The sequence below is a fragment of the Plasmodium gonderi genome (assembly GCF_002157705.1).
Source record: "Plasmodium gonderi DNA, contig: Chr09, whole genome shotgun sequence".
NCBI classification, from domain to species: domain Eukaryota; phylum Apicomplexa; class Aconoidasida; order Haemosporida; family Plasmodiidae; genus Plasmodium; species Plasmodium gonderi.
In genome coordinates, this window is record NW_021628934.1 from 1,615,789 (window position 1) to 1,628,957 (window position 13,169).

A 13,169-nucleotide genomic window follows, 5' to 3' on the forward strand; every position below is an offset into this window, starting at 1 on the left:
ACACACGGAAAAAAAAAACTTATTCAAGGGTAACAAGTTTATACAAAAAAGGTTGGGTAAAAAAACCACCATCTTTTTTTTTTTTTTTTTTTTTTTTTTTTTTTTTTTATTTTTTGCTATACTTATTTTATGTCGTGAAAAAGGAAAAAAAAAAAAAAAAAAAAAAAAAAATATTAAAGTTGAATATTGAATTTTTCGCAAAATTGACGTTAAAAATATTATTAGTTTTGTTTTACTCTCCCTTCTTGGTCTGCTGTTTGATCAAAGCGATTTTTATTTTCTAACATTTTTTTTTTGTCCTTTTCTGATGCGTAAACGCAGGTCCAATCAAACAGAAAGTCATAGGAGAATCCTTCTCTGTAATGGAACGAGGTAATTAAATGTGTTGATCAAAATTAGTTACATAGTGAGGGATACGCACAAAAAGAACACTATAAACGAGAATAACTGTATGAACACAAAAGAAGTGTGGTTTTCCACAGGTATGTATGTGTTCTCAAAATAAAAACCTTCCCTCTGCCACGAGTAATGTATCATACTGAACAATATATTTTGCACAAGAATTTCTCTTTTATATGGGGTTCCATTCATATAATTTTATACACATCACATATATAAATTTGGTTATTCCAAATGTTTTAAAAATTCTTTTTAACCTTATAAACAAATCTTTTAGGAGTCTTCTTAAGTAGGTATAATCGGGTCTATCTTCAAATCTTAAAGATCGACAATAATTTAAATAAGTTACAAATTCAACTGGAAACAAAAGAGGGGAAAAGGGAATGAAATCAGATGGCTGCATTTATGTGCTCGTATGATGCACACACAATCGGAATGCAGAATAAAGGACAAGTCACACACACACACACACATACATACATTGTATATATATATGTATCTCCTCTCAACATATGCCGTCTCTGTCATGATTATCATTTGTGTCAAACGCATGGCTCAATTTCACGTGCTATTCTTGAAATGAAACAGAGGCAGATCAACGACTCCACGTTATTATATGCAAAAATTTACACTCAAGTTTTTCTTACAGCTTGAATTTCTACATAAGACTTCAACAGATGTTGATATTTTTTTTTCCATAATTTTATCGTATTTATCCTTTTTGGAAATAGCTTTTAGACCTTGCCATGGTAAACTTCCTCTAAGAAAATACATGAGAACATACCCTAGGGCTTCTATATCATCTCTACGCGATTGTTCAATTCCTAAAAAGGAGATAAAAAAAAAAAAAAAAAAAGGGTTTCACAATGTTTTAAGCATATCCAAAACAATGTGCTTATACATACAATCATTATATGGGGAATGATATCAACTCCAAAAATTGATATAGAAGGAATACCTAGATGAGTATTTATACTAGCATATCTAGCAGTTCCTGTTAAATTTTTTCCCTCTTTATAAGGAATGTGTGTATGTGATCTTGAATCTCTATATTTTTTTGCAAGCCCAAAATCGATTATATGTATTAGGGTGACTTTTTTCCCCCTACCTATAAATTGGGAACAAAAATAATATATGATAAATTATGTGCATATTTATATTAACAAAATTTACATGGTCAAAAATTTTCAATGCAAAAAAAAAAAAAAAAAAAAAAAGGCAAAAATGAAATATCTTTCTCTCTAAGAAACAACTGAGTGTTAATAATACTATTCAAATTAAATGAACGTGATCTTATTTCTACATACCTATTAAGAAATTATCTGGTTTAATATCTCTATGTATAAAATTTTTGGAATGGACGTATTCAATCCTGTTTAACTGTAAAAAAGTGAAATTTAAAAAAAAAAAAAAAAAAAGGGAAATAATAGTTAAATTTCTTCCAGTCTTTATATCATATGATTAAATCTATTATGGCATGTTTGTCCATACATATATATATGCTTATATGTGTATGGCTCGTTTTCTTCTATGCTTATGCGATAAGTAACTAACCATTTGATCAGCTGTCATAAGGACAGTCTTTAGAGAAAATTTTCTATTACAAAGCGTGAACAAATCTTCCAATGAAGGTCCCAATAAATCAAGAACCATAATAGTGAAGTCTCCTTCTATTCCATACCAATATACCTTAGGTACTCCAACTAATACAAAAGAAAAGGGTGAAATGTAGGGAATAGACGAAATTATAAGTATTTACTCTCAGTTCTTTATGCATAATATATTCGTTAATGGTTGTGTACGTGCATGTTACTATCTTTATATATATATGTATATGTGTATATATAAATATACATATACAAGATGTAAATGATTCGCTCTTGCATTAAGATTATTCCTTTTTTTTTTTTTTTTTTTTTTTTTCACACAACGTGCACGTTATAATATTTATCAAAATACAAACTAAACATTACTTCCTCCTCCCAATATTTTATAAAGCTTTGATTCATACAATAGTTGAGGATGTTTTGATCTTGTTGATTCCTGAAAAATGGATTGGAAATTTATGCAATCTTTAATCCAAGCAACAGAAAAATAGAAACTCATACATTAACCAGATGAAATTTTAAACATATAGAATCATTTCATCCATATGAGGCCATTTCAAGGATATGTTAGAGGTATACTCATATTTTGCCTAATTTTTTTTTTTTTTTTTTTTTTTGCACTTACTAATTTTACAGCATATTCTTCCATTGTCACAATATCTTTGGCAACATAAATGTCACCAAAAGAACCACTCCCTAATTTTTTTCCTAACGCATATTTATTCGCTACTCTTATTTCCATGATTTGTTTTTTGTGTTATAACTGTGTGGGATATAAGAAAGAAAAATAATTTATTTCTTGAATGAATATAACACATACATACAATTTTACATAGAGATATGCATATTATATATATATATACACGTGTGAATATGCCTATGTAAAGGTGTAACTGTGTGTATGTGGACTGTATAACTAGGAATGTAAATTTATAACTATACATATTCATTCAACCACCCTTGCATATGGGATGCGCCCCACCTATGCACCTAATTATATACGTAAAAAGGAATACATACTAAATACTTTACATATGTGTATAAATGGTTGAGTTCTCTTTATCATATAAATAAGGTGTAATATGTTTCTTGTTATACAAAACAAACTCTTTTTTTTAACACAAAAATAACAAAAATAAAAAATACAATTAAATAAACTGCTTATATGAAAAAATATCAACGTATTTTTTAAATGTAACGAAATAAGAACACAAATATATTATTTTTATTTTTTCAGCTCCTTTTCATATTGATACTGTCCAATATTATGACATCATTGAAATGAAATAGAAATACACAATGAATGAAATGTAAATAATAACACTGCATAATGTTATTATACTTTTTTTTATACGAATGCAATAATGTTAATGAAAATTTTGATGAAACCTCTAATTTGGAGTGATGAAAATGTCTTTTCGTAAAAAAAAAAAAAAAAAAAAAAAAACATAACATATAATATATTATATAACATATGACATATAACATAGCGTATAACATAACAATGTACATTTGCCATATTTCGTTAAAAGCTTTTTTGCACATGAAAGCATTTTTTCATCACTCTCAGTATAATCATCGCATGCACACTATCATCCATTTTTACAAAATTAATACTTCCAAAACGGACAAAAAAATAACGTTAGTATGAGTTTTTTTTTTTTTTTTTTTTTTTTTTACATTTAGGGCACTATATATATAAGAATAAAAGGTACACTATTTAGCTTTAAGGATCACTATTCAAATGTATATTTACATATCTATGAGTAGTACATGAACGAATTTATGCTTGAACTTATGTATGTTCCTGTATACATCTGGGGACATATATATGCATTCGATTCAACTTGATATAATGTGCCTCTAACAGCTATCTCCCAGGGAAATAAATTTAAGCATTGTCACTTTATGGGCTATTTCAAAATAACCACATGCACATATGTAAAGAAGCAAATATGTAAAGACGCAAATATGTAACGCGGAAAATATGGAAAGTAGAAAATGTGTAAAGAAACAAATTGTAGGGAAGCAAATATATATATATTAATACATACACTTGTGGATGCACCTTTTTATGGATGTAGGAACGGTGCATCACAATAACACTTTTTGAAAGTATTTGCAATTTCGTAATAGCATTAGTAGTAAAATATGCAAGGGTGCAACTTAAGCCACATATGTACATGCAAGGCAAAGCGTAAATCGACAATTCGAGAGGGATTTGCATAGACAAGTGTACAACACATATTTATACGTAAACATCTATACATGTATAACCCTAATAAAATGGGATGTATATTATTTCGGTTTAAGCTATAAATGTGTTCGGTAAAAAGTACAACTCAAAGAGGGCAAACTACATGAGCATGTCGTGCATGCATATATTACATTCGTTTACTGCGTAATACTCTATAAATGCCGCACTTTGTCAAACACACATTAAACCATTTGTGAAGGATGTATAATAATAGAGTAGATATAATATACGACCATGTTTATGTGTATATATATGTATACATAAAGCACAGTACTTGCGATTATGTATCTTGAAATAAGTCAGTTATATGTTATACAAGAGTCACATACACCAGATCACCAGATTACATATATATTTTGCTCGTTATATATAAGTCATGTGATATATTTATATATATAGTTCATTATGCGTGATTACCAAATGTGAAAAGTAACACTTCTTCCCTTTTTGGGTTTTACGTTAACATACTTTCAAATATGTATAATGCTTTAAACTTCTTCTTCTGTTTATCTAGTTCCACCTTTCCTAATTACTAATATTTCTTTCTCGTTTGTAATAATATCTTTATATATATATATATGTTTAACTATATATAAATAAATGCATAATGAGTAACTCATATATATATAGTATTATATACATATCTTTCCTTTTCCTTTTCCTTTTCTATTTCTTTTACTTATACTTTTTCTTTTTCTTTTTTTTTTTTTCTTTTTGTTCTTCGGGAAAGCTTATATTTTTACAGATTTGTTTCTTTCGATTAAGTCAGGCGTTCTCACAAATCTTTAATTCAAAAGTGATTCTTAATATTAACTGGGTTAATGTATTAATTAATAGTGCGTGATAATGGATATAAAATGTATTATTATTTTTATGTGTATACCATACACGCACTTGTACACGTAAATATTATGTATATACATATTATGTATAATGGCACAAATATATTCCATCTAATAACTGTGTTATGCTGTGAAGGTTTTTTTTCAATTTTAGGTGGAAAAATAAACGTTAACACAGTATATATATATGCAATATTATATATACAGTATATACAAATAAATGCATATTACTATAGTATATATTATACGCGTGCAAAATGAACATTCGTCGTATAATACTGAATAGAAAACTTTTAAACAAAACATGGCGCACTAAGGATAAAATGCCAAGTATAAAATTTTATTAATCCATATATAGCCTATCACGTGCGCAAAGCGCTTCCATTTGTAGTACAAACGGAAAAAGAAAAGTTTATATTTGCTCGTTTCATAAATAAATGGTTGTTGTTCATCAAATTGTCAACTTTTTTTTTTTTTTTTTTTAAATGTATTTTAAAAGCTATTTCAGATTATAAGCAAGTGTATACGTATGTAACATGCATATAGTAATGTAAATATATACATTTAAAAAAAAGAAAAAAAAAAAAAAAGCGAACTTTACAAGGAGGATGAAAAATATTTGAAGTTTTGCTTTACTGAAAATGAAAAGAAAAATCAAGCAAAGTTTGATATGTGTGACTTTTATTTTTTCTAATCATTTTTATTTGTTTTTTGTGATTTTTTTTTTTTTTTTTTTTTTTTCTAATTTGCTTTTAGTTATTTGCATTTGTTTTTGGTGACTTGCAGTTTGTTTTTGGTGACTTGCAGTTTGTTTTTTGTGACTTGCAGTTTGTTTTTTGTGACTTGCAGTTTGTTTTTTGTAATTTGCTGTTTGTTTTTTGTGATTTGCAGTTTTTTTTTTTTTTTTTTTTTTTTTCACCTTTTGTGGTAACAAGGTGTGTGTGATTTTTATAAATTATTTTTTTTTTTCTGATTACCTATAAGAAAGCATTAGGTGAATAATTTTAATAATAATATATAATTTGCTTTTGAATGAATTTTTTTTTTTTTTTTTTTTCCTTTTTACCATTATTTTAATAATATATTTGCATTTGTATTTTTTTCCTTTTTTTTTTTTTTTATGAACATTCAGGTAAAAGATTAGTTTTTTTTTTTTTTTTTGAATTCTGAGTTTTATATACACGCACCCGTTTATGTTATACTTTGTAAAGCTATATCTTATTTTTGTGCTGATTGTTCATACATAATGTATGGTGTACGTTTGGCTTGCTCAAATATGTTTTACATTAGCTTGCACAATTTAAGATAATATGTACATGTATATAATATATATGTATTTATGTACACGTATGATGATATACACACGTGTACGTATCATGTTATACTCTGTACGAGCAGTTTGACACTCACACATGGATATGGATTAGCATATTCATGTACATATAAAATTGTAAAACGACTAGTACATATACGCTTGTACGTAAACGTGTAAACACACATTCGTGTTTCGTCCAACCCTAGTTTAGATTTCAATAGGTAGTTATTTATTTTATGTTTTTGAATTATTAAAATTTATTTCTTAGATTAAAAAGTACATATATGTAGCTACGTTATTTCCCCTTATCTCTTCTTTTTTATTTTTGGACCTCACATTTTAGTCCCATTTTTAAGGACAATATACATCAAGGTACATTTGCTGCATACATGGACTCATGAGACCTTGGATAAAAATAGAAAAAAAAAAAAGGTGAAAAAAAAAGTGCTCCTAGATTTATTTCCCCTTTTATTGATGGCCATTTTAAAAAAAAAAAAAAAACTTTATTTTTCCCTTTTCAAAGGATTGTAAAACATGTGTCATGAATGAATTAAAATTAACTGCTGTTATACAAAGGCTTGTAATGATATGAAAATATTTCATTCCCGTATGTTTTAATTATATGAAATAGACCCATAATATATTTAAGGAGGGAATAGTATTTATGCATCACGAATGCATATCAAAAAAAAAAAAAAAAAAAAAAAAAAAAATGTATGGAACAAAGGGGGTTATCCTAACGAGCCATCTTCTTGTCCATCGATAGTATGTGTTACAGCTTTTTATTTCACTTTTATGAAAAATATTTGGCTCATTTCAATGTATTTGTGTAAGTGTTGTTTATAATAATAATCACACATTGTGTAGTCAAGAAAAATGGTATTAATTTATGTGCATATTGCACCTATATCAAAATAACAAACAATGAATCCTATTCGTCCTCCATAAAAAGAACATTTCTTTTCAGTGCAAAAAATAGAAAACGGGAAATTAAAATATAATGTATTATCCAATAGGTACCATAACAAACTGTAGAATAGTTAAAAATTATGTACAAGTTGTATAAATCGATTTTTACACATCACGTTATGTGGTTCTAAAACAAGAGTTTGAAAATGATCATCTCTTCTAAAGTGCCTGTAGAAAATTATTTTTGCTGCAATGTAGATGGCACATGAGTGTCTCATTTTAAAGCATTTTTTTTTTTTTTTTTACAAATGGTTTATTGAAAAAGAAGCTGTCAACTTTTCATCATAAAAATAAAATAAATGATTAATTAAAACGTATGAAAGGTGATATATAAGTGTTACCTGTGCTACTGTAGCAAATGCTATGCATTAGTGTGTTATTAGTTTTTAGTAGAACAACATGTGCCGTCTTGTTATTGTATGGGCACATATTTATTATTCAGTACTGATTTGCATTTTCACAGAGGAATTATTTTTGTTGTAACATGTAAAAAGTAAAACATTATAAAAACGAAAATTACACATGTATATATATATATATATATATATATATATATATAAATATATATTTTAACTATTTGGTGTAGTATGCTAGAATTCAGGAGAATTGTGCACAACTTTTTTCACCATTCGTAATGTACTTAAATGTTATATACACATTGGTATATTTTCATTCCGAAATTAGCAAGGTGATATTAGGTGCTAACGCATTCATTAAATAAATATTCAAATAGGATGGGTTGAATTATAGATAATTTTTTTTTCCTAGACTTTGTATATTAAACAAAAATGAAACACCTTTTTCTTGTTTTTCACAAAGAGGTAATAACAAAAGCAAATTTATATCCATTTATAGCATATAAATAAATTTTTAAATTATGCAGGTTTCTTGTAAAAATTTATGAAAAGTCAAATGTTGCAAGAATACGTAAAAAAATAAAATAAAAAAAAAAAAGCCTCACTCCAATTTATATTTTACATTGGAACTATAGAAGAAAATAATGGTCCCCCAACCCAACCCCTCTTGTATGCATGTAACAATAGAGCAAAAGTTGTAGTATATGTAAAAGGCCTTATTTTTCCGGTTACATATAGCGCTGTACGCATATTTGCAACTGTTTGTATTTCTATATGCGTAATAAGCCTAAAAACAAATTCAATATCCATTCACCAAAAAAAAGGGAAAAAAAAAAAAATAAATAAAAAGGACGTATATATATATGTATATATATGTATGTGCATGCATACAAAACATTTGTATACTTGACACCTCCGCCAAGTGGGGGGAAAAAGAAAAAAAAAATACATATAGTAACAAAATGAAACACAGAAAAGTTGGCTACTTGAAAAAAATAACATAATATACTTAATTTTTTCATCTAGTCCCTTTTGGCGTTATTTCGACTTGTACTTGTATACATATGCATATATATATATATATATATATATATATATATATGTATATAATGTATTGCGTATTTATGAACGCATGCCCTAAGAAAAAGAAAAAAACAAGGATGTGGAAATGCAAAGAAAGATACCTTTATCATAAAATCTTCGCTGTCAAAAATTTTACTTTTTTTTTTGTTTTCTCAATTTAAGGGCAAAAATTTTTTTTTGTTGTTATTTTTAAAAAATTATGGGAACCTAAGAAAAAAGGAAAAAAAATGAAGAGGTAGCATAACTAGGGAGTGTACGGGGGCAAACGCTTTTATATATATATATATATATATATATATATATATATATGTATATACCTGTTTATGTATATTTTACGAGAATATATATGGAAGAATAAACACATATATATTATGTATATAACTCAAAAATTGAAGCTAGAATCTCATAAGTGTATCAACATCCACGAGAAATAGCTTGAAAGAAAAAAGAGGTACATGTAATAAAAAGAAAAAACATCATTTTTGCAAAGTCACCCCGTTGGTTTACGTAATCCATAGCAAAAAAAAAAAAAAAAAATAGGAGGGTGGGAGATATTTTCCTACATATTATATTATACCGGTACAAAGTTTGTAGAATATACATTTCTTTTTCATCATTTTACAATTACTATAAGTTTTTTTTTCTGTTTTTTTATGTCCCAAGTAGTTACTAAAAAGATATGGTACTTTTAATGTTTCATTTTTGATAAAAAAAATTAGTTTGGTTCATTACGTGTAGTCCTGCTGACATTTGAGGAAACTCCCTACCAAAAAAAAAAAGAAAAGAAAAGAAAGGAAAAGAAAAGAAAAGAAAAGAAAAATTGAATCAACAGATAGGAAATTTTTATTTTCTCGTACTTCTCTCCCGTTGATTTGGTATTATTAGGTTGCAATCAAAGAAGGGGAAAAAAACACATGGAGAGTGAGTAAACAATAAATTAAAAATAAAAATAATATAATAAAATAAAACTTACAAAGTCCTACACAGAGTTGTCAATCAGTTCATATGAAATATTTTTGGTTATAAATAAATGTAGAAAAAAGAAGAATGATGGATTACAGTGGAGATGTTATGGACATTGAAGGAGATGACTTGTTAATAAATCATATGAAATATAATGGGAAGAATAAAAGTTATAATGTTTATTCATTAAAATTAAAATCGAAAAGTGATAAATCAAAATATTATGAAATTACGAATTCGTTAACATCAGAAATATTTATGAAAGGATATTTAAACAACAATACAGATTTAATTCTTCTATCGGATTATCTATTTTCTATGTATGATAATGAAAAAAAAAAAAAATACACATTAATAAATTTGAACGATTGTGAACCAAGCGATTTTGTATATTTTAAAAAAAATATTATATTTATACAAAAAAATAAATTTTCATTATTTCAAGCAAAGACAAGTGGAAAATGTAATATCATGTTAAATTTGAAAGATCCACCTATAAAAGTCAATTTCTGTTCAGATCAGAAAAATATGATATATGTAAGTACTAAAAGTAGGTTATATTTTTTAAAATTATTACATTTTAAGGATAAAACTATAAAAGTGAGAAACACCAGTATGAGTCTACCTGCAAAAAACAGACAAGAAGAGCATGTATATCATTCTTACAAAAATGAAAGTGCACAAATGAAAAGTGAATATAAAGAAGTTATACATGTATGTAGTTATTCTTATAAAGATGCAACTGTATACAAATTTGTAAAAGGAGAAATAAAAAATAAAAAAAAGTGCCTAATAAAGTTGGATATAAACATGTTAAATAATGAATATATAAAAGGAGCATTTTTTTTTAAAATCAAACATGCTTCAAAGATTAACAACAATGAATGTGAAGTACGCCCTGTTTTGGCATCTGAGAAAAGTTCATTGCATTCTGTCAAAGTTGGTGATGAAAAAGAACCCAAAGTAATTATCCTACCCGATGAAGAAATGACAAATGGACAAAACTGTCATGATGATTCGAGTAATCATAATGAAGATATAAGCCCATTAGAGGAGAAGCCTCATAATTTCCAGGACAATTCAACAGACCAAATCATGACAGAAGAAGAAATAAACAATCCCAACTGTTTAAACTCAAAGGTATGTAACAGTGATAGCAAAATAGATGAAAAGAATTCAATTATTACAGAAGATCTTGTAAGTAACACTTGTGAAACAGTGGAAGAAGGTACTTTAAAGTTATACCTTCTAATATACAGTGAGAGTGGAAAGGTACTAATATACTTTATTGATTATTTGAATGTATCTGATTTTAAATTTGGACTTGTACATGTTTGTAAAAGTCCTTTGGCCCATATAATATTGCCATTCAAAATAATGCACATATATAACGTATCTGATATATTTTTAAAAAGAGTTATAAAACAGAAAAATATCATAAAAAAGAAAAAAGAAAAATCACATAATTTTAATAAATATATGCTACATATTGTTAATAAACATTTATACATAAATAATAACTTTTTTATGGATACAATTATCATGAATGAAAAATCAGCAGTTGTTTATACAATTCAAATTCATCATGATTTTTTATCTGTTCCTGAAAAGTTTGATAAACCGTTACTTTTAAAAGTAATGAATTCGAATGACAAAATTGTGGCAATTAAGGATGTAGAAGATAATCAAATGAAAAAAAATATCATTAACAAAATTTTGAATGAATCCAAATTTTCTATTTATTCAGATAGTGATTCATACATAGATAGTGATATCACATGGAATGATGAAAGTAGCCAAACAGATAGTTGTGATGATGAGAAATCCGATTGTAGTTATTATGATCGGGTGGTATGCCATGATCATCTAAACATAGATGTACATCCAAATGACTCTAAATTCAAGAATGTTGACAATGTACAATACACCATGGGTTTGCACTTATCGGATGAGAAAACACGTCTAATAGAAATTGTTACAAATGAACAAGGAATGAATAAATCTCAAAATAGAGAAAATAGCAATATGCATAACGATGAAACTCTACTTAAGGAAGAACCCACCAGTGGAAGTAATCACCACCAAGCGCAACTTGTAAAAAGGGTTGAAGAAGGTGATGACAAAACCCCAGAAAAAAATGACGAAGATGAGGTTACTACAAGTGTATCAAAACATGATGGAAGTTTATCCAGTTCGACGCATAGAAAAAATAGGGTTCATACTTCATGTAATTCTACACCCTCTATGGAGGAATGTGAGAGTTTGCAGGTATCCAGGACGGACGACATGCATGGAAAGGCCCACGAAGGGGAAGGAGAAGCAGACGAAGGGGAAGGAGAAGCAGAAGAAGGGGAAGAAGAAGCAGATGAAGGGGAAGGAGAAGCAGATGAAGGGGAAGAAGAAGCAGACGAAGGGGAAGGAGAAGCAGATGAAGGGGAAGGAGAAGCAGATGAAGGGGAAGGAGAAGCAGATGAAGAGGGAGTAGAAACACACGAAGAACCGAATAACATGAAAACACAAAATAAAAAGGGAGATATAGAGAGAAAAAAGGAAAATAAGACAACGGATAGAAGCAAAAATGATTCTGAAAAAATGATAAGAGAACAAAGTGAAAATACAAAGGAAAGAGATGATGATAGGGGGAAGAGAAAAATGAAGAACGAAAAAAATATACAAGAGGATGAGAATACAATGCATGATTTTTTGGAATGTGGAAATATAAAGAAACCTAAAGTAGAAGAAAATGTATCGAACGAAATATCAATTAATAAAAAAACAATCAAAACTGCTGAAGATTGTTTTAACGATATAGACAGTCATTCCGATAACGAATGGAAAAACCCAAACGATGAAAATTTAACTACCGTCAGGGACAAATTTATAGGATTATCCTCCATGCTTAAATTAAACATGTCACTAAGAAGGTACAATAAGCTTACTCAATTGGTTAATATAAAGGATAAAAAATTGATTAAAGAAACAATTGTCAATATAGGGAAAAAATATGCCATCAAACTACTGGAATTTCTTTTGAATTCGTTAATGCGAAATAGATTTTTTTTAAATACCTTTTTTTTTTGGATTAAAGCCATATGCAAAGAATATAAAGATACACTGAAAGGAAAAAAATATCGTAGATTAGTCACCAAAATATCTCTCATTGCAGAAAATAATTTAAAGAATGAATATATAATAAAGCATGCTTTAAAAAAAATTGATTTTACTATTGACCACATAGGAAAAAATAAAATTTTCGACTGTGAAGAGATTTTAAATTATAGAGATGGAACTATCATGAAATGAAAATGATAGAAAGTAAAACTACTAAGGATGTGAAAATTTTTAACACATTTTCAAAAAGGAAGAAAAGAAAATATA

The 13,169-nt window shown here is 27.5% G+C and overlaps 2 protein-coding genes across 2 annotated transcripts; one reads left to right on the forward strand and one right to left on the reverse strand.

The window, feature by feature from the left end:
* Window positions 1-221: 221 nt before the first annotated feature.
* Window positions 222-2,748, reverse strand: PGO_093320 (casein kinase 1; the record flags this gene model as incomplete). The annotated part of the gene is made up of 8 exons (XM_028687920.1): window positions 222-357; window positions 657-756; window positions 1,047-1,223; window positions 1,358-1,507; window positions 1,707-1,779; window positions 1,954-2,102; window positions 2,373-2,442; window positions 2,632-2,748. 8 exons carry the CDS (start codon window positions 2,746-2,748, stop codon window positions 222-224), a joined length of 972 nt encoding a protein of 323 aa, XP_028543721.1.
* Window positions 2,749-9,875: 7,127 nt separating this feature from the next.
* On the forward strand, window positions 9,876-13,094 carry PGO_093330 (hypothetical protein, conserved; the record flags this gene model as incomplete). Its single annotated transcript, XM_028687921.1, has 1 exon — window positions 9,876-13,094. One exon carries the CDS (start codon window positions 9,876-9,878, stop codon window positions 13,092-13,094), a length of 3,219 nt encoding a protein of 1,072 aa, XP_028543722.1.
* Window positions 13,095-13,169: the final 75 nt, after the last annotated feature.